Consider the following 25,732-nt stretch of genomic DNA (forward strand, 5'->3'; position numbering starts at 1 on the left):
GGAAGGGAGCAGGGGTTCACCGTGGACGGCGAAATTGGCCGGCAGATCTCTTTGTGCTAGCAGTGAGTTGGAGCGTGCTGGCTGGAGGATGAAGATGCCAATACGCCGCGACTCCCACGAGGCCACAACGAGATAAAAGGAGATGAAGGCCAGAATCGATGAATGGCGACCGGGAGACCTCGCTCATCGCCGCATGATTATTGCCTCCACGAGCGGCAAGTCTCTGCTGCTGTTGCTGTGTGCCTGTGCCTGGATGAGTTCTGAAGCGCCGACGAGCAATAAAGACGGACAATTCAATGTGTGCGAGAGCGAGAGAAAGAGATGAGAGCACTGAGAGACATGGGGCGAGCTTTTTCACACCACCAGCACACGTCGAGCTCAGCGCCTGTCAACATACAACAAAGCAGAGCAGAGGAGTTGCTGGAGGTGAGGAGAATTAGAGAGGAGGAATTGACATTGCGGCAAAGTGCACAAAAATTCAACTCATTTGCCCTCCTTAATCACCCTAATTAAATTAGCTAACCTGTTCCAAATTTCTTAATTCTTGGCAAGTGTGATAGGTTACATGGCGGAACAGGCTGGGTCTAACGGAGGATCCTACGTTGCTTCCGTGTGTTGGATAAGTAATATAGCTTTAAAGCTTATTAGGTCCAACTTATAGATAAATAAATTCAACATTTTAGAATATAGATCCAACATTTTCGAAAAAGAGGATGAACATTTACGGAGAGTGAATTCGACATTTTTTAAAAATGCGTCAACATTTTAAAAAATACTAACTTCAACATTTGGTATGAGCTGGAGAGAATTATTTCAACATGTCATAGAACCTAGCTCAACATTTTGAAAAAAAAAGTCAGCTTTCCTCTCCGATGGCGGCAGTAGGGGCGGCCCGCTGCGGACGGTGCGGTGGGGGTTGGCGGCGAATGCGGGCCGCGGTGGCTGGCACGGCGACGGTGGAGCACCCAGGCTGCAGGGCTACCTGGAGTGGCGGCGCACGCGACTGTAGCACACGGCCAACGTCGGAGCTCGGCCGCGAGGGCCGACGGTGGGGCCTCGCAGCGCGGGGAGGCGAGGATGCACCACGAAGGAGGTCCTGCGGTGGGGATATTTAACTATTTGCCATCCTTACGGATGACATCTCTCCATTTGCCATCCTTACGGATGCGCTTACATATTTACCATCCCTCTACAAATGAAGCAACATATTTGCCATTTTCGCTGACGTGACACGCCAACTCACACGTGCTAGCGTGGATCGGGGTGGAAAAAGACCAAAACGCCCCTGCCTTATCCCTATTAGCTATCCCTTTCCTCTCTCTCCACCACTAACGTGTGGGACCCACGTCTTGGGGTCATCTTCAACCTTCGGACACTCGCCAGGGGTCGGTCGGTGCTCGCCCCGTGGCCAGCGCTAGCAGGGGCCGGCCGCCGCCGCTCATCCCCGTGGCCGGTGCTTGTCGAGGACCGTCCGTGGCCGCTTGTCCCCGTGGCTGGCGTGGCGGCGACGAAGGTGGCGTTGGGGGCGGCTGGTGGTGCTTGTTGTCGGGGAGGCGCTGGCTCATGGAGTACCAGGGCTCGAGCGCCGGGAGCGTGCCGCGGAGCTCGGGGATCTCATCGTAGCTGAACCCGAACCCTAGGTCGGCACAACCCTTGAGCTCCTCGAGGTCATCGTCCATCAGGCTGCGGGACCGGCCCACCCCGTCGTCCTGCCTCACGCTGCCGCCGTCCGAGGCGAGCAGGACGGGCCTCGTGTCGCGCCGCCCCGGCCATGCCGCCTCCGACTGCGCCTCGCGCCACATGTCCTCCACCTCCGGCTCGTGGGCACCGGGCGCCGCGGCGATGGTGGCAGCAGAGTGGACGATCTGCCTGTTGGCACGGCGGCACCGGTGGTTGCGCGGCAGGCGGAGGAGGGAAGCGGCGGGAGGCGGGAACGGTGGAGGGGATTATGCGGAGGTGGTGGATGAGGAGGAAGATGAGGATGCAGCGGCAGCGGCGAGCTCGGTGTCGGAACTCCACATCTCGGGGCGGCGTGTGTGGTCTGCTGCGTCGCGTGGGGAGGGGAGGGGGAGGGAGGTGAGAGAGGTGGGGAGGTGTGAAATGGTGGCACGGGAGAAAGGGCAGGGACGCTTTAGTCTTTTCCCATCCCGATCCACGCTGGCAGGGTGAGTTGGCGCGCCACATCAACGAAAATGGCAAATATGTTGCTTCGTTTGTAAAGGGACGACAAATCTGTAGGCGCATTCGTAAGGATGGCAAATGGAGATGTGCCGTCCGCAGGGATGGAAAATAGTTAAATATCCTCCGGCGGCGCGGGGAGGTGACGGGGCCTAGCAGAGTGGGGACGTGAGAAGGCGTGGCGGAGGAGGTCCGACGGCGGGGCCCGGTGGGACACGGGGGGCAAGGAGGTTCGCAAGCGCAAGGCTCGACGACGTGGGGAGGCAAGGAGATCCGGCGGTGGGGATGGTGAGGAGGCCTGGCGGCGTGGGTGGGAGATGGAGGCGACGGCGCCACGGCGGGCTCACTAGGGTTGAGGGAGATGGGCATGAGATCCGACGGCTCAGGGTACTCGTACGAATCTCAAACAAGCCACGTAACGCTTCCGTAAACCAGATAGGATTGGCGGGTCTAACGGGCGGCCGGGGTACGGCCCTAAGCTCCCCCCGCGGGCCTCCCATGTACTAAAAGAGTGTTGCCCCAACGGCCCAACCCTAGCCCCATTGTTTGCCCCACCCCGCTCACCCCCAGCCGCCGCGCCGCGCTGCTCCCTCCGGCCGCCCCCCTATTGCCGCCGCCGCCGCCGCTCCCCTCGGCCAAGCTCGATCGTGGTAGTCGACGGCCCCTCCTCTCCCCTCCCGCCTCCGGCCTCCCTTTCACCACTGGACGCCGGGATCACTGCCGCGGCCACCCGCACGGCGCAGCGCGTGCCTTTATTTGTCTCCCCCGTTCCCTTCTCCCTCAGTCTCTCTCCTCACTTGGTCTTCCTTTCCTGGCGGCGACGACTGGGCGAGCGGCGGCGCTATTCGTTCTCCGCAGGGCCCTAAGCCGGCGCAGAGCACCCACCAGGTACTAAAACATATCCACATATCGTTTAGTTTTGGAAAATGCACTATTCACTTATCCGTATCCGTGTTGCGTTTGGCTTTTCGGATGTGAGTATTCCCTTATCGTCTTGGTTTCAAACCTATACTACAATAATGTGAAAAGATGTATCCATGTTTTCTTATATGCTTATGCTGTAGTGCTACAACCTACGGTAGTCGAAGGTCATATACAACATTATGCATGCCATTGATGTAAACAGTTATGCTTTGCAGCAGTAGCGAATAGCAAGGAGTTAGGAGAGATGGATATGCAAGAGAAAACAATTCCTGCTCAACAAGGAAAGGAAAAGAAAAAAGGAAGTGCAAAGAAAAGAGAGAGAGCAAGGGCGAGGTCATCATCTGTTTTGGATTCTACTAATGGTGAGACATGCCCTATTAAATTCAGCGCCTGTTTAAAATTGTAATTCTTACGACTTTCATTTACATCTTCAATTAACTAGCTTTTTGTAGTACCATTATGGGGTTGAAAAATTGATATTTTTTCATGAACCAACTATTTTAAATATGAATGAACAGAGTTAAGGGTACTCTTTGTTTTATAGTTCTTTAATTAACTTGCTTTTGCATTTGTTCGGAAATTTCAGACACAGTCATCAATGAGGAAATGCCAGAGTACAATCTTGATGGACCTACTATTGGGGAAAAACTAGCAACTCTGGATTTGATCAATAGAGATAATGAAAGGAAGGACACTGAAGAGCAAACACTGGCTATGGCACTACCAAGTGCAGATTCAGTCCATATTTTGCTCAAGCAAGCTCTACGTGCTGATGATAACATGTCATTGCTAACTTGCTTGTACAATAGAGATGAAAAGGTATTCTTTTCTGTGCCAATATTCAAAACATCGATGCTGTGTTGGTTGTTACTATCAAATCTGAGATCAATTTCATACCTGTTGTCACTGGTGATAGTATTTCCTCCCTCCAGTCTCGGATAATTGTTATTTTGACATTACATGCAACCAAACATTTGAAGATAGACTTATCAATATCTTTTGAAGATTGTAGATTGGAAAGGTACAAACCATATGCATTCATTTATCTCAATAAAATATATTCTAATAGTAGTATAGTTTTATTGGGTTTGAAAATATATTACAGTTGGCATTAGTGCTAAAAGTTCGTTTTGGAGACAGTGTTGTCAGTGTCCAAAACGACACCTTTTTGTGTCTATAGGTATGAAAACACTTTTGTTTGGCTTATACAAGTTTAGGTGATGCTAGCCATACATGTGTTCCTTTTAAAAGGTTACTAGAATTCTGTCATGATTGCACTTGGCTGAATGATGACTTGGATGCTTTAACTTTATCAGTACTATTATAAATCAAATGTGTTCTTGTCTTCGAGACCATATAGGGCATGGTTTCTCGTGTATTTTTTTTATTGCTCAGCAAAAATCCATATCAGTAACCGAGAATGAAAAGGAAAATTGGTTACTCCATGTATTTACTGAAGTTCATTAATTTTCAGATTCTTACTGACAAACATCAGATATTACACTATGTTAATTAATCTTGATTCAACTTGGTGGAGTATCACTTTGTCATGTCTCATAATTTTACGGCTGGGTTACACACAGGTTATTGCAAAATCTATATCACTCCTAACACCAGCAGATGTTGTAAAGCTTCTCAAGTTCTTCGTACTGCAAATACAATCTAGGTAATGTTCTATGGAGGCATTTTGTCAGTTTAGTACGTAAATTTTTTTCACACGTTATGTGGTGCATGTAATATAGACACTCAATTCATTGAGTATGGGATGGCCTAATGGGTCCCATGCACCATCAACTATATTACATGTTTATGCTGAACTAGGCCTTCTGATTCTTTCAATACTTGCTTGGTTTCCTGTGAAATTTTAATCATTTTTCTTATTCTTGTCATCGCTTGGTTTGTTCGTGTACATGTTCAATTATTGCCATAGTCTTGGGGTTTGGGAATTAGTTTTATAATTGCACAAGGATGGCGTTCTAGAGACTAGATGATTATGTGTATATAATTTATATTTGTGAGTTCATTGGTATTATGAGCATCTGCCGAGCTCTTGATCTCAATGACTGTTTTTCTGCTTGCTCAGTTCCTTACTGTGCTGTAAGCCTGTAATGATGTGTGATCATATTGTCATGACTTGTTTACCTTTTGGGATGGAGTATCCTGGATTCTATGTTTTAGTGGAACTCTTAAATTTGTTGATCTGACACAGCTGTCTTTTTACCTCCTCAGGGGTGCAGTACTGGTTTGTTTACTTCCATGGCTGCAAACTTTACTTAGTCAACACATGAGCAGCATAGTGTCCCAGGAGTCTTCTCTGTCCTTGCTCAACTCGCTCTACCAGGTTAACAATTTTTTCCACTTGCTGTAAAACGAAGTAACTTCATAGCTGTTGAAGATTGTCAGGGACTCAGGGTAATGACTCTGTTCGGCTGTGATTCTTGCCGCTGCGCTGCAGCTCAGCCGAACAGCTTGAATATCATTATCACTAAGAAGTTATAAAAAATCTTAATATAACCCAGCATGCCAATACTTGTATATATGCTCATTCATTGATGATTAATGCTTGCATAGGCTGCCTCACTGAAAAGCGAACTTGCATTGTAGTAAAGATATTCTACTCATCACAAGGTACTATATAGTTTCTGTGATGATGCTGAGTTTGATCTGCAACAAAACAATGTAGCATCAAAACCTTATATACCGGTTCTTTTGGTCCTTGTGCAGCTACACATAACAATCGTAACATGTTTACTGTTGGACACTGATGTTACTGGCTATAACTTTTTCACCAGCTTATTGATGCAAGAACGTCGACATTCAAGTCAGCACTTCAACTCTCTACCACCCTAGATTACCTTTTCAGCGAGGTAAGTTTCCTTCCCATAAAGGAGTGATCAGTTTCGGAATTGCAATTGATACTAGTATTGTGGTCCAGATTGCTGATGATGAAGCTGATGATGAAGAGGTAGCACCACCAATAATTTATGAGGACAAGGACACTGATGATGAAGAGTCTGAAGCCGATGCTATGGAAACTGATGGGGAAGAGGCTGAAGAGCTAGGGGATGTTACTGATGCCTCTGAGCATTCCGATGGAAGTGAGATCATGAGTGACTGATTGACATGTACCCTAGGACTGAGCTCTCAAATGCGTCCTGTTGAGGTGGAATTCATGAAACTCATGACGACTGCAAGTTCTATGATGATGGTTTACATTACTGTGTCCTAGCCAATTGCTACATCTGTGGATTCACTTGTTGGGTCGGCCCATGGTTCAATCTGGATATAGTATTCTAGGCTTCGAGTTTTGATGATAGTTTTGCTTGTACTTTGCGAAGCTTCATTGCATCTATTGCTAAACTGCATCATACATCATCTTGGTAAATTTTGCCAGGAAAGTGAGTGACGTGTGTGTGGAACCATCGCCTCTATGGTATTCAGGTCACGATATTTTGTTGGCCATTTGCCTACAGGATAGCCTAGTGCCTAATCTCGCGAAGCCTAAGTTAAATACTGAAATCGGTATAGAAAGACGAAAGGAGAAAAACGGATTTAACGGATCTCGTTTTCGTAGTACGGCCCTTTTTTCTTTCTATTAGTGACCGTCTGATTTCCCATTCTTTTCCAGTTTGCTTTTATTTCTTTATAATATAATAAATTCCCATCAAATTCGTCATCTCAGATCAGATGACTTCCATTAGCATAAATCCGTCAAACTCTTTTATATTGTGTTTGTCATCTTACGATGGAGTCTAGGAGACCGTTCCATTCGCAAAAATGGTTCTAGGATATAGAAAACTCCCTCCATCACACAACCAAAAAACGGTTAGTTTAGAAAATTTTAGATAAGATAGTAGCAATGCTAAAAGTTTAAAGTATCCTTAATAACTTTTTTTAATCGGATGGATTACTAACTATAATTAATTATGCATGCACGCTCGCAATAATTGTCATATTTAGCGAGTCTAGTTTGGGCATCGATGGTGAGAGTAAATGATCAATTCGTTAATTGGGCCAGAAGGTATCATGAGGGGCTTTGTTGGATCGTGTGAAAGTAATATGAACATTCTTTGTGGGACAAGTTTTGAAAGCTAAACAAATAGTTTTTGTGGGACGGAGGGAGTAGTGTCATGTGAGTTGAAGGCAAAACAGGTGTCAGAGAAAATTAAACTAGAAGTTAGTACTATTTCCTGTTTTGTTTTCTCTTGATCAATGGGATGACTAAAACTCATTAAATTCAATTAACACGTCTCCTATAGTAGGCCTTGCTTATTTCATTTCGTGGAATTTCCTTTGTTCCTTTTGGAGCCGGTGTGCAATGTCCAGTGGTGCAGAACAGTGAACAGATAACAGAGGCGTAAAACTGCAAGTTGCCATGCACAATCCTCAAAAGCTCCTTGAAAACCCAGAACCCTTTTCCCAAGCGACTTATCTTCAAGTAGATCCCATCCCGCAGCCCGCACCGAGCCGTCCCCATTTCATTCGCCACTTCGGCCTTCGCCTCCGTCCTCCGACCCCAGATCTCACGCGCCGCCGCAGCCCAACCAAAATCCACAATGAGGCCGTCGATGATGAGATCCGCCGCCCAGCTCGCCCGCCGCCGCAGCTACTCCGCCGCCTCCGGGCAGCCTGAGCGGAAGGTGGCCATCCTCGGCGCGGCCGGCGGCATCGGGCAGCCGCTGGCGCTCCTCATGAAGCTCAACCCGCTCGTCTCCTCCCTCTCGCTCTACGATATCGCCGGCACCCCCGGTGTCGCCGCCGACGTCTCCCACATCAACACCCCCGCACTGGTGCGACCACCAACCCCGCCACGCTCCGTGCCGCGCTCGATCCGGTGGGATCTGTCTTGTGTAGTACTGACGGCGATTTGTGTTTTGGGGTTTGCGCAGGTGAAGGGGTTCATGGGGGAGGACAAGCTCGGGGAGGCGCTGGAGGGCTCGGACGTGGTCATCATCCCGGCCGGCGTGCCGAGGAAGCCCGGTATGACCAGGGACGACCTCTTCAACATCAACGCTGGCATCGTTAAGAACCTCAGCGCCGCCATCGCCAAGTACTGCCCCAATGTAAGAAAAGTTTCTTACTGTACATCTGTATCTCCTCCGGTAATTAGTTGCTCTGGATTCTGTGGGTGGGGTCTCACTACAGTTCCCTCTACTGAAGCTTTTAGATGTGGCCGATGTAAGTTTCTTACTGTAGATCTGTATCTCTGGTAATTAATTGCTCTGGATTCTGTGGGTGCGGTCTCACTACAGTTACCTCTAGTGAAATTTTCAGTTGTTGGCAATTCATTGGAAAAACTGACCAGAACTTGGTTAACAAGTTACTTACGTTTATGCCTGAATTTTGAAAGACACTTTGTTTTCTCTATGTATGATAGGCCCTTGTGAACATGATCAGCAACCCTGTGAATTCAACTGTACCAATTGCTGCTGAGGTTTTCAAGAAGGCTGGGACTTATGATGAGAAGAGGTTGTTTGGCGTGACCACCCTAGATGTTGTTCGTGCTAAGACTTTCTATGCTGGGAAGGCCAATGTACCAGTTACCGGTAATAATTGAAGGTTTTTTTTATAATTGTGGAACAAAAGAGTACGGTTTCAATATTTTGTCTTTCTAATCCTTAGCTTGGCCTTTTTTTTTTGCCAGATGTGAACGTTCCTGTTGTTGGTGGTCATGCGGGTATTACCATTCTGCCACTGTTCTCACAGGTAAGGCTTCGATAAGCTTTGTCTTAGAATCAGTGTTTGCATGACATGCATATTATCAATAGCTTCGTAAATTACAAATCGGATGTGAAATGAGTAATATGTTCTTTTTCCACAACATTATATTTTGCCTTGCTGAGATAGAAAATAGATGTTCATGTGCCTCTGACAGTGACAGTAAACTGCTAGGTTTGTTATGGCATAAAATGCAAATGTATTCTATGTTGTTCAAAGTTTAATCATATTTTTTTGTTGATAGGAGCCTTTGTACCTAGATCTTTTGGTATGAATATAGGAATATGAATATGCCTTACCTGTAGTTAACATTCGTTTTCTAAAAGGTGATGTGATGCCATGGCTAAACAGTATGCCTTTATTTTTCCACTTGTAACTTCGACAACCTGAGTAGAAGAGCTTTTTGTTTGAAATAGGCAACCCCTGCAACCAATGCATTGTCTCATGAAGACATCGAGGCTCTCACCAAGAGGACACAGGATGGTGGGACTGAAGTTGTTGAGGCAAAGGCTGGAAAGGGCTCTGCAACCTTGTCAATGGCGTAAGTCAAAAAGAAGAATAGACATTGCAGGCTGAGGATTTCTTACCGCTCTCTGTCTAATATTATTTTGTTGCTTTATCTGTTTTGCTAATATTTTATATAATTATATCTTTGCAGGTATGCTGGTGCGGTTTTTGCTGATGCATGCTTAAAGGGTCTCAATGGAGTTCCTGATGTTGTGGAGTGCTCCTTTGTGCAGTCAACAGTAACAGAGCTTCCATTCTTTGCCTCTAAGGTACATGCACATTTCAGTTATCTTTATGGTTACAGTTGTGATTTCATCGAATATCATCAAATACGTAGTGCACATGCCACTATTTTTCTTGTTTATATGGTTATTCTAGCATTCTTGTGGAAAGATTGTGCACCACTCTCTGTCACGTCTCCATCCTAGTTCATCTTTTTTTTTTTCTTTTCGTGCGTTGGTGGTTCTGCTTGGGTTGCACGTGGCTTCAAACCTGAAGCTTGAGAATAAACCTGAATACTTGATCTAGCTGTGCATCTATCCAATTGTGGAAGTATACATGTTTTGGCATGAATCCTATGGAAGTGTCTATTTCGTCTTTTCCTGAAATGGAGTTTGTTTTTCGTTCTTTTTTCTTTTTGGTGACTGAACTTGTGGTTAGGACTTTTGACCCTTGGGTACATGGAGCGATATTTTGTGGTGATAGTGAATATTGGATATTTTCACAGGATGAACCATGTATGAAGGCACATTTGTTATTGTTGTAAAGTTTGTTGGAAATTAGTTTGGTAGGACATGACACCATCACAAGTACCACTTCTAGTTTGTAATTCTTAACCATACTCAAGTATGGCATTGCTTTTCATGCTGCATGATACCTACAATGAGATGGTTTGGAGAAATGCTGTGCAAGAACATGTGGTGGCAAACTGTGCATTTATTAACATTTTCTAGAAGACTGTCTTATTACATGTTACTCTGCTAAAAGATTCTTTTGTTTAACATAATTTCCTTGGTATTGGTGATGTACAATGTGATTTTTACCCTGTACCATTGTGATACATTGTGGTGGTGCTGCAGGAATCTTAAATCTGAGCTATAGATTTGAATTCATAGTCTGGCTGCTGGAGCATTCACATTTTTTCCTTTTGATATTGCAGGTGAGGCTTGGGAAGAATGGAGTCGAGGAAGTGCTTGGATTGGGTGAGCTGTCGGACTTTGAGAAGGAAGGGCTCGAGAACCTCAAGGGTGAGCTCAAATCTTCAATTGAGAAGGGTATCAAGTTTGCACATGCGAACTAGATTGGCCATTTTGCAGATTATAGCAGCAATTGAGACCTGTAGTTAAAGGATGGATCTTCTGTTTTGATTCTTACGCTTTTCTGCCCCTTTGCTTGGGTGTGGGAGGATTTGAGCTTTACTTACAATAAGAACCCCAGAGGCTCTATTGCCAGACAGAACAAAACTTTTGCAAGAGATCTATTCTAGCGGCATATATCTTGTGTCAAGTCTTGAACTTAATCGATCGATCATGCACTTTGTGCCTTTCAGACAGTGGTTTATATCCTGGTTTTTCGCCTTGCTCCCTGTCATATCAGTATAGATTATTGGTGAAAGCTTCTTGATTGTCCTAAACAATAATGTGTATTTTGAATAAGAGGGAGTACGTGATCATTAGACAGCAGTCACAAATAAGTAACAGTTTTTCACTTTTAGGACATCGTCACGGTCTCTAATCACAACTCTACCTAGTTGTTTCTGTTACAAAATATTATAAATGGAAAAAAAAATATATAACTTTATGGAACCTAAATTTTCAAGACAAATGTATCGGTGTATTTATACGAAATTCAATATACAAAATGCACTTTTGAACCAACGTCTAAAACGATTGGCTTAAGATAACACTTCTTGTGAATGACCAGCCAACACATATGAAAAGGTCCTCGCCAAATCAAAATGAGGTTAAGCGTCAGTGCGTCACACACCTACCCCTGGTTAGATGGAGAAGGGAAAAAACAAGAGACTTCGGTTGTATGAGAGTGAGACTCCGAAGGTGATCACCACTATTGTGGGTTGACTCTCCCCGATACCGTCTCCTTCCTCCTCTCCCCCGATGCTGCCTCCTCCCTCTCCTCCGAGCTCCCCCGCCCTGACCTGCCTCCCTTCCGACTTCGGCGGGCTCCGCCATCCACGAGCTGCTCCCACCTCTAGGCTCCGGCAACCTTCTTCTTCTTCCCTCTCCTAAGTTCCCAGCGGTCTTCTTCTTCCTCCCTCTCCCAAGCTCCCCTGCTGGGCTTCGGCGGCCTTCACTACCTTTGCCGCTGACACTAATCTCTTGGAGCTCAACCGCCCTGCCGCCTCCACCACCCACCGGGGGTCCCTCGCCGCCATCTCTTCCGGCTCCGCCATCGGTTGACGAGCTGCCCCGGAGCTTCCACTCCAGCCGGACATGGAGGTAACCATTCAACCCTGAAACCCCAAAACCCTAACCTACAATCCGCACCCTCAATTCAAGTTCTAGTACAAAGTTTGGGTGATTAAGAAATAGTTAAAAATCTAACGTTGGAGGGGTAGTAAATTTGTTAGAATTTAGAGTTGAAAAGTATTTGTCCAAAGGATTGCGATCATTTGTTACATCGATGGAGCCGATAGCGTCTCCAGAGCATGTAGCAACTGACCAATGTGATGCTGCATCTCTAGTATTACTAGAGGATGCTATGAGATGGTCAATCATTAGATACTGTCTCCTCTCTATCTTACCTCTTCCACGATCTTGTTTTATCCTCGACACCATCACACCGCACGCTCCCCGCCACCCTGTCTTACCTCTTCCACGATCTTGTTTTATCCTCGACACCATCACACCGCACGCTCCCCGCCACCCTGTTGCTAACCAAGCACAAGTGCACATCTATCTCTAGCTTGAGCGCCCCCGCCTCTGTCTGGCTCCAACGGCGTGCCACCTCTGCTATCTCCCTCCACCACTGCCCAACACGAACTCGCTGGACTCGACACCCGTGCCACCATTCCTGTTCAACCGGCCTCTCCCACCGCCCTGTGGATGGGGGATGGCGTCCCCACCTAACCGTCATCTCGTCTGCCACCGCCGGTCCGACGATTCCTCTAAGTCCAGCGGCCATGAACCTCCTGAATCCTCAAAACCTAACCTTGCCGGCAGCTTGTTGAGACTGTTTGAGCTTCCTGCCAGCTTCTCAATATGAAAAGTTAACAAACAATGAACTTCTCATATAGCTTCCGAAAAATTGGAAGTTCAGAAAATCTAAGTTTATATGGAAAGCTAAAAAGCTCAGTTTTATGAGTTTTTTTTAGTTTTCGAGTTCAGAAAGTTAAACACATCGTGTAGAAGTTAGTGTTGGCTTTCAGAAGGAAAAAAGCCCAGCAACAATTTTTTTAGAAAAGCTCAAAAGCTACAGCTCAATCAAATTGAAGGTGTGTTTGGTTAAGCTATGACTTTTAAAAAAGTAGCTGTGAGCTGTGAAAAAGGCTGTGAGAAGGTTGAAATTCGATTGGTGAAATAGCGACGACTTTTTGGAAACACCAGCGAGCTGTGGTCCACCCCACCCCACTCTCTCCCTCTCTCTCTCACTGACCAGAGGACCCCACTCGTCAGCATCTTCTACCTCCCGGCGGTACACAAATCTTCCTGCCGGCCGATCTCGCATGAGCGGTGGCAGTGGTGGAGCTCGCGCTCGCGCTCACGTGCCCGCTCGCGGCGGATCTCTCGCGCGCGTCGGCAGGAAGACAGGGAGGACCTCCATAGCAATCCAGCCCAACTCGAACAAACTTCCATAGCAGACCAGATCAAGACCAGCTCCCTTGTGAAGAATCCGCACGCCCTCGTCTCCTCTTCCCCACCGCACCTCTCTCACCTGGGCTCTCGCTTCGAGATCCCCGTCTGACCGCCTCCGCCTCGACTCGATCCCGATCTCCTCCACCTGCCGCCGCGAGGTCAGTCCCTACCACCTCCACTCCCGCTCCCCCTTCCCTCTCATCTCGCCCGCTCGGTCCGGTCTCGGTTCCGCTCACGTCTCCACTCCGACACCACCGTCGCCGCACAGGGAGCCGTCGGGCGGAGAGGAGTGAGACCGTCGGAGAAGACTGAGGGAGAGAGGGGGGCCGCCCGGAGGAGAAGAGGGGCCCAAGGGCCAGCCGGCCAGGAGCCGCCGGGGAGGTGGAGCGCCGCAGGTGGGAGGAGGTCGCGGGTGGGAGAGGGGGTCGCATGTGGGAGACGAAGGGAAAAATGAAACGAACCGGTAACGATGGCAGTGGGTAAATTTCGCGAAAAGTCCTGGCTGGCTACATCATCTCGTAAAAAATAAACTACACGAAAGCAGGTTTTTGTTTTAAGCACCTGAGAGAAACTTTTAGTTTTTTTAGGCCCTGTTTAGTTACATTTACTTATTTTTATCACCTGTCACGTCGAATGTTTAGATACTAATTAGAAGGATTAAACGTAGAATGTTTACTGCAGTAACACATTATCAAATTATGGACTAATTAGTCTTAATAGATTCGTCTTGCCGTTTAGCCTCCACTTATGTAATGAGTTTTGTAAATAGTCTACATTTAATATTTCTAATTAGTATTCATAAAAAAATATTTCTAATTAGTATTTAAATATTTAATGTGACACGTGCTAAAAATAAGCAATGGAACCAAACGTCGCCTAAGCCTTCAAAGCTCAACCCCCAGACTCGAAGTCCGCTCGCTGTTTTTCCTTTTTTTTTTTCCTTTGCTAAATCTTCTTTCCTTCTACGTTTGTGGGGAACTGGGGATCAACCAGGTATCAGTGTATCACTGTATCATTGACAGCGTGCAGTACTACAGTGCCTTCGCCGTCCAATTGTGACCAGGCAAATGGACCCGGCTGCTCGCGGGGCCCGGATAAAGATGGGATGGACCCATAAACAGGAGGTGGAGGTAGCGCTGTATCTGTTCCCGCTTCGTGGCCTTTGGAGGTAGTTGGTGTTTCATAAGCACCAGCATCACACGTTTGTTTAGTCTCTATTTCTTCCCCCGCCTGTCTCCAGCAGCGCCGACAGAGACCGGCGAGTCCTCAGAAGAGTGCAAGGCCATGGCTTCCTCTCCTTCCGGCGGAGGAGGAGGAGCACGGCTGTTGTTTCCGGTGGTGGTGGTGGCGGCGGCGGCCGCGCTAGCTGGGGCGGCGCCGGCGTCCGCGTGCTACACGCGCCTGTTCAGCTTCGGGGACTCGCTGGCGGACACGGGCAACTACCGCTTCGTCTGCGGCGACGACTCCGACCCCGTGTTCCGGCTCCCCTACGGCGAGACTTTCTTCCACCGCGCCACCGGCCGCTTCTCCAACGGCCGCATCGTCCTCGACTTCATCGGTACGCACGCAGCAATGGCCCCCCCCGCTATCCACGGACAAGTTCAGGAGCAGTTCCCATTTGCGATTCAAAAAAAATCTGCAGCTGGAGCGCTGGGGATCCCGTTCGTGCGGCCGTACCTGAGCGGGTGGCGTGCCGAGGACTTCGCGAGCGGGGCCAACTTCGCGGTGGGCGGCGCCACGGCGCTCAGCCCGGAGTTCTTCCGGGACAGGGGTTTCGACATCGGAGACGTGGTGCACCTCGACATGGAGATGAGGTGGTTCCGCGACATGCTCGGCCTCCTATGCCCCGGCGATCTCGCCGGTGCGTATGCTACTTCACCTCGATCTCCTCTCTGATTTGGCCCTCTGTTCATGAGATCCTACCAAAGATGCGCGAAATCGCCTGGAGTATTTACTAGTACTATGTAAACTCGGCTTTAATGGGATGAGAACTCAACGGTGTGATTACTTGTCTTGCCGTGATCATGAACGCTAAACTGCTATAGAATACGGAGTGTATTCGTAGAAGTACTGAATTGCTGATGTTGACTTATGATTAAGAAAATCTCAGTAACCTCACAAACAGACAAGTGCCATCATTAAGTGCTACTAATTCAGAAGCCGGAGCCATTTTCATTGCAGGTTGCTCGGACATGATGAACCGATCCCTCTTCATGGTTGGAGAAATCGGAGGCAATGACTACAGCACACCTCTTCTCAAGGCAAGATTACCCTTTGTTACCACTTTCGCCCCGATCGTCATTGCCAAAATCTCTTCGACTATCACCGTGAGTGTCAGTTTTGCTGTACACACCCGTCGTGTTGTCACTGCCATCGAATACTATAGCAACGCGAATGCGTCGAGTTTGCAGGAGCTGATTCGGCTAGGAGCCAAGACTCTGGTGGTTCCAGGGAATCTACCAATTGGGTGCATCCCGAACTACCTGTTGGCATTCCAGAGCGATAACAAAGAGGACTATGAAAAAGATCACCTTCAAGGGTCGAAATGAGCGAGGGTGTGAGGGCTCGCCTCCACCGCCGGTGACCATCCCGGTCCCGGCATCCACGAACGAGTGTGCAAGGGGTCCTCGCCGGTGACCCCCCTTCCTCGCGGGCGTACGCCGGCGATCTACTTGTGGATCTCGTGACCATGGAGCCGAGCTTGTGGAAAAGGGCTCGCTTCCACTATCGGTGAACTCTTCCACCGTCGGTGGCCTCTCCATTTCCGGAGCTCTGTGTTGGCCTGCGAAGGCTCGCTTCCTCCACCAGCGATCCTTTGTTTACTAGCGCCCACAACCAACAAAGGTTCTTCGTCACCACCAACACTAGCGTTCACGACCGTATAGGTCGAGCTTCCAATGCAGGTAATCTCTCCAACCCCGTTTCTCTTTGCTGCTAAGCCACGTGATTTCGGGGCTCTTGAGGGGCTCTCGTCCTTTCAGCTTTGGTTTTTCACCCGTCTTGCTCATCCCGAATGGATTCATCCAAGTTCAACTTCAATATTGGGCTTGCTTTTGAGCAATGGATTCAGGAATGCCTCAACTCTAAGGTAACACTGGAGGGGAAGCTAGCAGGAAAAGGTTTTCACCTGCTAGTATCTTTCAGCCAAAACAGGTTTCGACTTACTTCTGACTCTGTGAATCTATGCTTGCAATCTGTTCTGGGAGGCCACTACGAGCTCTTTCAGGCTGAAGAACTGGATGATCAAATTTTCAATTCAAAGTGAGTTCAAGAGAAGTGGGCTTTCACATCATTGACCGAGGTCTCCTGGCCTCTGATTCTTTCAAGTTATCCTTTTTTCTCCTGAATGATAATGGGTTCAACCAGGCCCTCCGTTTCGCGAAGAAAGACTCTGGACCATCTTTCTATTGGCAGACTGTGAATCATAAAAAAGGCTCAACTTTGAAGCAGGTAATCCCTGCTCGCCCCTCTATTGGGCTGTTTTCTTCCGATCCGAGTCGTTCTCCGCTTCCTCGCTCTCAGTTTGCTCCTTCTTACGCTTTTGTGGTTAGACATAATATTCCCCTAACAGGGGCTAACGCTATCCCCATTAGAAATAAGAGACCTTCTTTTAGGCCTTTTAGCAACCCTGGGAGCCAACCTAACAGCTCCAAAGGAACTGTCTTTCTTGAGACAGAACCTTCTCCACCTCGCCTCTCGGTCTTCTAAAGAATTCAAAATCCTGTGCGACGATCGGTCTTTGAAAGATTACAGGAGCCAAAGCAACAACTACCGAGGCTCAAACACATCGCGAGGAAGGGCTTTGTCAGACAAAAGGTTTCTGATACAAGATCTTGGAAGATGATTCTCTCAAACACCGTTCCTGTTCACAATGACCAAGGACAACGCTCAACTGCCAACCACCCGTTCAGAGATATCACAAGAACACTTATTTGCTGGCATTGCAAGCAGCCGGGGCATAGATTCCAAAGTTGCTCCAATTGGCTTGACTTACAGAGGTTTAAAGCTTCTTTTACTGCAAAGCCATTGAGTAACTTTTCACCGGTTTTTGCCTCGGGTAAATGGCCTAAAGACGCTGGGCTTAATTGGTTCAAAGCCCGTCTCAAGACACACACTGGGCCTGCTCAACCAAGCCCACCGGTTTTCTCCTCCCTGGCTAAGTTGGGGCAGGCAGCGCGCGGAACTCAAGGAGACGTCCCTTCGGCTACTTCACCTTCCACTACCGATTAGCAAACAGTTATCTCTCGCCCAGAACACTCCACCTTCCTCATCGTAGACTCCGGCGAGAGACGGACTTAATCCCCAGCAATGGCCTTCCTCAATGTAGACCCAGAACCCTTGATGTTCCCTGATTTCAGTCGAGTCCTGGTGTAGGGGAGACCGAAGTTCACTCGGGTGGTAAGTCCAAGATCACCATCGGCAAATGAAGACCTAGCGATCGTCACAGTCACCAACTCTCCCCCCCCCCGTTGAGATTCCGTTTGCTGTTGTACAAGGTGCAGTGGTAGGTCTGGTAGAGGAAGAGTTGGAGCTTCATATCCAAGAAATCCAGCGATGCCCCTTTCATAGAATTCAGGTTTTCGTCAGACTGAATAGAGCGACAGATAGAGAGGCTCTGGTTCACCACAGTCCGTTCAATCGGAATGGCCTATCCTTTTCTTTTGTGAATCACAATAGAGGTCCCAATGCTAGACGAGTGATCTTCAACAGAGAATGCTGGCTGCTCTTGATAGGGTATCCTTTAGACACTCGTAACGTTGATGACATTAGAGATGCTATTAAATCATTTGGGCGTCTGATTTGTTGGCAGAAAGATAACATCATGGCCAGGGTGGTGGTGAAAGCAAGAGTGACTGATTTGGAGGATGTGCCACATTACTTGATTTTCTCAGAAGGAGATGATTTTGAAGGGGTTTCAACAACTGTCCAGGTAGAGATCATGCAGCAAAACCCACTTGGGGGATTCTTACAAGATGAAGACATCCCTGCTCCAGGTCTTGAAAATAATTTCATCTTCCCTAGATTCCATAACCAGCCACAACACAATGTTCAACAGTTACAGGATCAACTCCCCCAACAACAGCAGCATGAGCATCAATTGGAGGAACAAGTCCAGAACAACCAGCAAATTGAATCACTCCCAGATCTCAATGAAGACCCTGAAGAAGACGACCATGTCCAAGAACAAATGCAAATGCTGGTTAACGATCTGCAAAACCAAGCACCTGAACAAGGAGACATTCAGCAAGAAGAAGGACAGCTAGAACTGGAATTGCAACTAAGCTTGTCTGCTCCCCTGCCATCGTTTTCATCTGCAGAGAGCAGTGGCCACCAAGCGAAGATGTCAGGGAGCAGCATTCAACAACATGACCATATGATAGAGGGGCAAGAGGAAGAAGTCCAGCAAGGACATGGGCAGAAGCTTGTTTTGGCCATTCCCGCCATCCAAAACCTTCAAGAGAACCAAGTCGGGCAGGCCGGCATTGAGCATCTGCTGCGGCCTCCAGCACCAGTCCAGGAGGCCCAGAACATGCAGCTGGACAACTATCTGCCTGACTTCCTCCACCCAATTCAACCAGTTCAAGAAGGGGGCCCAGGTAACTAGTTAAACAATGAGTTCAATGTTAACATGTTCATGGCAGAATCCTTTCTCAGCAATGCAGTCGATCCTGGATGGGCTACCTGTTTGAGGGAGGCAGAAAGGAAAAGAACTACTAGTCCAGATCTGCAACAGCTATGAGCCAAATTCTTCTTAGTGGATGGTTCTCCAGAAAAGGTGATCTCTCTCCCAATGACTGGGCACCTTTCTTCACAGTTAATCTATTAAATCCCAATAAGTTTGAATGGGCATGCTCCTTCTTATCCTCAAAAGCATGTGAACTGCTATTAACTGGTGCCAGTAATAGTAAATCAGTGTCCCTTTCAATCCCAAGATCCTGTCCTAAAAAAGCAAGTATTACTTGTTTATCTGAAACTGATCAAGTTCCTGTTGAGGATGAAATTAACACTAATCACAATCCTCGTGGCCAGAAAAAAATCCAAGACTTTAGCACCTTTGGTGGAAACAGAAGCCAGGAGGAGCCCAAGGATCAGGATAAAAAATGCGAGGTTCAGACACTCTAGCTGTACCTCTCAAAAGTGTCTAGCATGTGCAACAGTCCCACCAAGCCTATCCACAAAGACCCTGGTAGCCATGGGTGAAGATTTTTGCAAGATCAGCAAGGGAACAATCTCTGATGAAAACCTCAAGATGAAGGCAGCACAACTCAATGTGATTGGAGACAAAGGAGGAGCTAGGTTCAAGAGAAACAAGAGCAATGAGAAGTCTCAGGAGCTAGAAGAAGGTGAATGCTCGGGCACAGGTTCCAGGACCTGAAACTATTTTATGTCCTCCTTAGTATCATCTTTCCTTTGTCTTATTGATGTCATCGAACAAAGTTTGGAATTCTGATGGGAGGTTAATACCTCACCAAACTGTGTATTTTGTTATGGTTGGTCGACCCAAAAATCATGTGATGGTTGTGATAGTCTGGGAGTTTTATCAGTTTTATATGGGTAATGTCGGCTTACTGGCATCAAATTCTCTCCTAGTATTACAACATATGAGCAAAGACTTGACAGATACCAACTACAATAAGTCCTGCTCTCACAATGCCTGCATCACCTAATCAATGTTTCCTATGAATTGCACACACAAAGATAGAGCTTGGGTCATCTTATCTTGGAATATCAGAGGTTTAAATTCAACAGGAAAGTGGGAGGCTATTAATAGCAAGATTAAAGAGTCTAATTGTGACATCCTGTGCTTACAAGAAACAAAGAGAGAAGAGATTGACTCAGTGTACATTAAATTTTTTTGTCCCCCTCAGATGAATGCTTTTGTCTTCTTACCCTCGGTAGGGAACGCAGGAGGTTCTCTCATTGTTTGGAACAATTCAAAATTCAGTGCAAACCTTGAATTTCAGAATGATTACACTCAGTCAATTCTAATAAATTTCTTAGTATCTGGACATTCGTGGTACCTCACCAACATATATGCTCCATGTACCATGGAAGGGAAAGCGGTGTTTATCAGATGGTTCAAAGAAATTGAAATTGCAGATGAGGATAAGTGGTTAATAGTTGGCGACTTCAATCTCCTGAGATGACCCGAGGATAGAAACAAGCCAAATGCTGGCTTTCAACAACGCCATCAGTAAACTAAGACTCATCGAATTACCTCTGAAGGGTTGCCGCTATACTTGGACCAATAAACAGAGAAATCCACTTCTGGAAAGACTGGATTGGTTTTTCACTTCGATAGTCTGGACTACTTGCTTTCCTAACTCAACTGTAATGGCTCTCTCTCGTGACACATCAGATCACACTCCATGTGTCATAACTGCTCAAACAAAGGTGCCCAGGCCATCCATCTTTCGTTTTGAAAACTACCACTTCATTCCCATTCTACAACATGCTTGGAATTTGCCATTGGATCAAATGGACCAGGCTAAAAAAGTGACGGCTAAATTCAAAAATCTTTGTCGAGTTTTAAAAGGATGGAAAGCTCAGTTACCAAATCTAGCTACTACTATCAAAAATAACAAAACTACGTTACAGTTCATGGATATAATTGAGGAATCAAGGGACCTGACTATGGAAGAATGGAACTTCAAGAAATTAATACAACGGCATCTGGAAAATCTATTACGCCAACAAAAAACCTATTGAAAGCAAAGAGGGAAAGTCAGGTGGATTAAGTTAGGAGATGAGTGTACAAGATTCTTCCATGCACAAGCATCGGTTCGAAACCAGAAAAATACTATCACACACCTTTATTCTGACGAAGGAACACAAACAACCAAACATGAGGAAAAAGCTGAATTATTATGGAAATTGTTCAAAGACAGACTGGGTAGAACGGAATACACTCACATGTACCTTGATTTGCAACAACTATTACAAAGAGAGACAGACCTACAGACTCTAGAGGAACCATTCTCAAAAGACGAAATCGATAATGTAATAGCGCAGCTACCAAATGACAAGTCATCAGGATCGGATGGCTTCAATGGAGAATTCCTTAAAAAAATGTTGAACATCATTGGTCAGGACTTCTATAAACTAGTACAATGCTTCTTTGTTGGGGACTTATGTTTGCAGAGTATCAACTCCTCCTTCATTGCCTTACTTTCGAAAAAGGAAAGCCCTCTATATGTTGGAGACTTTAGGCCGATCTCCTTGCTTGACTCCACCATCAAGTTACTAACAAAGCTTCTAGCACAGATGCTGCAATAGGTCATCAGGTCCCTTATTCACAAAAAGTCAATATGGCTTCATCAAAACAAGGACCATCCAAGATTGCCTAGCATGGGCTTTTGAATTCTTGCATATATGCAAAAAGTCAAAAAAAACACCTAGTCATCCTCAAGCTGGACTTTGAAAAAGCCTTTGACAAAATTGAGCACAAAGCCATTCTAGAAATTTTAAAGCACAAAGGGTTTGGCACCAGATGGGTTCAGTGGATCCAACAAATTTTGTGCTCTGGGACATCATCGGTACTCCTGAATGGGGTGCCTGGGAAAGTCTTTCACTGCAAAAGAGGAGTCAGGCAGGGGGATCCTCTATCACCTCTACTCTTTGTACTAATGGCAGATTTATTACAGTCCATTCTTAACCACGAGAAAGAGTTGGGAAATCTGAAGCTACTTATCGCGGAAGGGGCAGGAACGAACTTCCTAATAGTTCAATATGCTGATGATACTCTTCTCTTCATGGAAGCTTGTTCTAATCAGTTAAGGGTTTTGAAAGAAGTCTTACACATTTTTGCTCTGTCAACTGGCCTCAAAGTAAACTACGCTAAGTCAGTGATGATGCCCATCAACATTTCAGAGGCGAGGTTGCAATTTCTGGCACAGTCTTTTGAGTGTCAACAAGGATCTCTTCCATTCACCTACCTTGGCCTACCACTTGGGTCAGTAAAACCAAAGATTGAACACTTCATGCCACTCATTCAAAAAATGGAAAAAGGCTAAATTCGATGTCTATGTTTCTCAGTTAGGGAGGGAAACTTGAAATGGTTAATTCAGTCTTGTCTTCGTCTGCGGTGTTCTTCTGTTCAACTATCAAACTACACAAGGGATTCATATCTCAGATAGACAAATTCAGAAAACATTGTCTTTGGAGGGGGTCTGATCAAAATTCTAAGAAACCATCGAAGGCAGCCTGGCATATGGTTTGTCTCTCCAAGGAGAATGGAGGGTTAGGTGTAATAAACATAGCTGCTCATAACGAAGCTATGTTATTGAAGTTCCTCCACAAATTCTACTCCAAAGAAGATACACCGTGGGTGACGCTATTATGGAACAAGTATTATTCAAATGGAAAGCTACCAGGAGGACAAGTTAGAGGTTCCTTTTGGTGGAAGGACATAATTAAACTACAAGACACCTTCAAAGGAATTGCTTTAGTTACAATAGCTAATGGCTCAACTGTTTTGTTTTGGAAGGACATGTGGAATGGAGCAATTCCAGGACAACTCTTCCCAGAACTGCTATCTTTTGCAAAGGACACAAATGCAACCCTCAAGATAGTCAAAGAAAAACAAAGTCTCATAGAAAATTTCAACACTCCTTTATCAGTAGATGCACATACTCAGTTTCTGACCTTGCAACAATGGACTTCGGACATTCATTTGAAGACACACAATGATACCTGGTCTTATATCTGGGGGTCACCTTCATTCTCTACAAAGAGGGCCTACAAATCAATCACGGGAACTAGGAATGTCCACCAAGCATTTAGATGGCTGCGGAGATCAAAATGTCAGAAAAAACACAAAATCTTCTTCTGGTTACTACTCATGGACAGGCTAAACACAAGAGATATCCTAAGAAGAAAACATATGGCCCTTGATTCTTACAACTGCGAACTCTGCATCATGCAGAAAAGAGAGACAGTATATCACTTATTTTTCTGCTGCAACTTTGCAAAAGCTTGCTGGAGAAGTATTGGGATTACATAGGTACACACAAGGCCGATTTTGAACATAATAGAGCAACTAAAAAGGAAATTGGGAGTGCCGTTTTTTATGGAGATTATAGTCTTGATGGCGTGGAGCATCTGGACAACAAGAAACGACTGGATGTTTAACAATGTTGATCCCCTTAGCTTGTCTTGCAATCGGAAATTCGTCTCGGAACTTAAAGACCTCCTGCTTAGGGCCAAACCAAGACATCAACATCTTTTGGAAGTCTGGATTCAATCCCTCTAGGCTTTATTCATTTTTACCTTTTGGCTCTTCGTTTTTGTAATTTTTCTTCTTTTTCCTTTTTTTTTACTCTCTTCAGTTTTTTTCCTTCTTTTATTTTCCTTCTTTTAGGCTTCTCCTATGTTTTTCTTTTTGTTGGGTACTTGCTCCTTCGTTTATGCTTTATATATATATCTAATCAGTAGGGATCCCGAACCCCTCCTGTCTTTTTTTAAACAAAAAGAGGATTATGAGCAAGAGACGGGTTGCATTGGGTGGCTGAATGAGTTCTCACGGTACCACAACAAGCTTCTCATCGAGGAGCTGGAGAAGTAGCGCAAGCTCAATCCTGGCGTGACCATCATCTAAGCTGACTACTATGGAGCTGCTATGGAGGTTTTTGTCTCCCCTGAAAGATATGGTGAGTTCAAGAATATACATACCATTTTTAATTTCTGCTACAAGTTTGGCAGAAAATGATTCTAAAGTACAGTAGTTATTTATCTATTCATTTTCCAATCTTTCGTAGTAGGAAGTGAAGTGACTCGAACAGAAGTTAGGTAGCAATAGCTCTGGCGAGCAAAGAATGCGGACCTAATTAAGCAACAGGGAAATTGCATAGCCTCTCCAGGGAAAAAAGAGGGTATTTATTTAAGGTCCTAATGAAACACTAGCAAATAGTATCACCAAATTACATACCATAAGTTTCAGAATTACTTTTGTCTAGCATTTTTCTATTTTTATTATCATATATGCATATAGCAATTATACATATGTTATATTGTTATGTATAGCATTAACATCTTGCAACTTGGATTAAGCTCTAGATTCAAAAAATTAGTTGTTTTCAACAGATAGACTATCTAGAACCTTAGAAACTGAAAATGAACTTCTTATCTATTGTAATTGCCATGACCGCGCTTCAGGAATCAAGTATCCCTTGGTGGCTTGCTGTGGTGGAGGGGATCCCTACGGTGTGACCCCAAATGTAAGCTGTGGACGTGGAGAATACAAATTGTGCCACAACCCAAGAAAGCATGGATCATGGGATGGCATGCATCTTTCAGAAGCTGTATACAAGGCCATTGCAATGGGCTTGCTACGAGGCTCATACACGCAGCCTCCTTTTGCTACAACTGCCTATTCATGTACACATCTTAGTGAGCTCGGCTTTTCCATTGAATACAAGTCCATCTGAGACTTGTAATCCTGTAACTATGTTTAGCTGTTCAAGATGCAACGATGGCATCCTCACAAAAAAAATGATGTATTGATGCCAACTTTTGACAAGGGAAATCAAATTTGAATCTGTCTAGATACCTTATGACAGATTTATATTAAAAAATCTGTTAAGTTTTTGAATCGAAGTTGGCTCTCGAGTCTCACCGGAGAAGATGGAGAACACTCCGGAGAAGAAGAAGGCTACACGAATATCCATTTGGTCATAGGGTAAGAAATTTGACAGATTTCTTCCTTTAAATCAGATGAATAGCGAGTTTTAGCAATCACTGGGCGTCCATCTGCAACCGGGCCTGGACACCGGCAGATTTCAAGACGTTCATCCTCCTGTGCTGCTGGCAACTCTGGAAAAGAAGGAATGGGCTGATCTTGAGGCAAGACGCATGTCGCTGAGGCAAACTCTGCAGGCGCGCACGTCAGAAGCCAAACTGTGGGCGTGCAGATTGCGCATCCCTCACCATCATGCCATATCGTCCAACTTCACTCCCTACTATTATCCGGCTTGCCGCTAATCGCACATTAACATCGCGTCGCTGCTCCTGAGTGCACTGATCATCATTAGGGATGCAAATAAGTTTATCCATAAACCCATAAAAATATATTATTTTTATGAATTTCACGGCGGGTTCACAAATAGACCTGCTTCCATCCCTAATCGGCGATCAGTACTAGTGGGACGACCTCGCTAATGCCACATGAACCTCCCACCATGGTCTATGTCAGAGAGCGAGAGGGTGGCACTTCGAAACCCAATCCATCTAAGGTCATGTTTAGTTCCTCAAAACTTCCAATTTTGACACTATGCAAAAAGAAGATTCCCCATCATATTAAACATGCATGGAGTACTAAATGTAGACGACATCAAAAACTAATTGTACAGTTTTGTTGTACTTTGCGAGACGAATCTTTTGAGCCTAATTAGTCAATATTTGGATAATAATTCACAAATACAAACGAAACGCTACAGTGTGCTACAGTGCTATATAACAGTAATTTTGCACCTCCAAACTTTGGGCAACTAAATAAGGTCTAAATCTAAAATCTAGCAAGGTCGCTATCCTCGTACCAGCAATGTCGCCAACAGTGTCGTTGGTTTAGTTCACTAGCTAGTTTATACTCCATCTAT

General features: G+C 45.9%; 3 protein-coding genes and 1 pseudogene across 9 annotated transcripts; 3 read left to right on the plus strand and 1 right to left on the minus strand.

Moving 5' to 3' along the window:
• Positions 1-1,361: 1,361 nt before the first annotated feature.
• Positions 1,362-2,021, minus strand: LOC101760731 (annotated as a pseudogene).
• Positions 2,022-2,715: 694 nt separating this feature from the next.
• LOC101760027 lies at positions 2,716-6,418 on the plus strand. 3 transcript variants are annotated; one of them, XM_004969263.3, is made up of 7 exons: positions 2,716-3,066; positions 3,305-3,464; positions 3,689-3,921; positions 4,686-4,768; positions 5,332-5,443; positions 5,895-5,969; positions 6,038-6,418. In XM_004969263.3, exons 2-7 carry the CDS (start codon positions 3,347-3,349, stop codon positions 6,218-6,220), a joined length of 804 nt encoding a protein of 267 aa, XP_004969320.1. In that variant the 5' UTR covers positions 2,716-3,066; positions 3,305-3,346; the 3' UTR covers positions 6,221-6,418. The 3 variants fall into 3 exon arrangements, with proteins under 3 accessions (XP_004969320.1, XP_004969318.1, XP_004969319.1); XM_004969261.3 differs by having other exon boundaries at positions 3,318-3,464; XM_004969262.3 differs by having other exon boundaries at positions 3,321-3,464.
• Positions 6,419-7,517: 1,099 nt separating this feature from the next.
• Positions 7,518-10,887, plus strand: LOC101760979 (malate dehydrogenase, mitochondrial). Its single transcript, XM_004969264.4, has 7 exons — positions 7,518-7,892; positions 7,992-8,165; positions 8,480-8,648; positions 8,747-8,808; positions 9,237-9,361; positions 9,479-9,596; positions 10,487-10,887. Exons 1-7 carry the CDS (start codon positions 7,659-7,661, stop codon positions 10,625-10,627), a joined length of 1,023 nt encoding a protein of 340 aa, XP_004969321.1. The 5' UTR covers positions 7,518-7,658; the 3' UTR covers positions 10,628-10,887.
• A 3,366-nt stretch (positions 10,888-14,253) lies between these two features.
• Positions 14,254-24,676, plus strand: LOC101762320 (GDSL esterase/lipase At1g28600-like). Of its 5 annotated transcripts, none has more exons than XM_022826304.1 (5): positions 14,258-15,000; positions 15,321-15,400; positions 15,551-15,652; positions 23,614-23,788; positions 24,294-24,676. In XM_022826304.1, exons 1-4 carry the CDS (start codon positions 14,424-14,426, stop codon positions 23,701-23,703), a joined length of 849 nt encoding a protein of 282 aa, XP_022682039.1. In that variant the 5' UTR covers positions 14,258-14,423; the 3' UTR covers positions 23,704-23,788; positions 24,294-24,676. The 5 variants fall into 5 exon arrangements, with proteins under 5 accessions (XP_022682040.1, XP_022682039.1, XP_022682036.1 ...); XM_022826302.1 differs by having other exon boundaries at positions 14,261-15,000; positions 15,321-15,466; XM_022826303.1 differs by having other exon boundaries at positions 14,261-14,697; positions 14,782-15,000; positions 15,321-15,652.
• The last annotated feature ends 1,056 nt before the right edge of the window (positions 24,677-25,732 follow it).

This window comes from Setaria italica, chromosome V, assembly GCF_000263155.2.
Source record: "Setaria italica strain Yugu1 chromosome V, Setaria_italica_v2.0, whole genome shotgun sequence".
NCBI classification, from domain to species: domain Eukaryota; kingdom Viridiplantae; phylum Streptophyta; class Magnoliopsida; order Poales; family Poaceae; genus Setaria; species Setaria italica.

Bases quoted from the DNA above. Each gene is read 5' to 3' on its own strand.
- LOC101760027 (XM_004969263.3), top strand. From the start codon at position 3,347: ATGGATATGCAAGAGAAAACAATTCCTGCTCAACAAGGAAAGGAAAAG. The intron at 5,444-5,894 runs GTTAACAATTTT...CTTTTTCACCAG, and splicing joins TGCTCAACTCGCTCTACCAG to CTTATTGATGCAAGAACGTC. The intron at 5,970-6,037 runs GTAAGTTTCCTT...ATTGTGGTCCAG, and splicing joins TAGATTACCTTTTCAGCGAG to ATTGCTGATGATGAAGCTGA.
- LOC101760979 (XM_004969264.4), top strand. From the start codon at position 7,659: ATGAGGCCGTCGATGATGAGATCCGCCGCCCAGCTCGCCCGCCGCCGC. The intron at 8,809-9,236 runs GTAAGGCTTCGA...TGTTTGAAATAG, and splicing joins TTCTGCCACTGTTCTCACAG to GCAACCCCTGCAACCAATGC. The intron at 9,362-9,478 runs GTAAGTCAAAAA...ATATCTTTGCAG, and splicing joins TCTGCAACCTTGTCAATGGC to GTATGCTGGTGCGGTTTTTG.
- LOC101762320 (XM_022826301.1), top strand. From the start codon at position 14,424: ATGGCTTCCTCTCCTTCCGGCGGAGGAGGAGGAGCACGGCTGTTGTTT. The intron at 15,001-15,320 runs GTGCGTATGCTA...TTTTCATTGCAG, and splicing joins ATGCCCCGGCGATCTCGCCG to GTTGCTCGGACATGATGAAC. The intron at 15,653-23,613 runs GACTATGAAAAA...AAACAAAAAGAG, and splicing joins TCCAGAGCGATAACAAAGAG to GATTATGAGCAAGAGACGGG.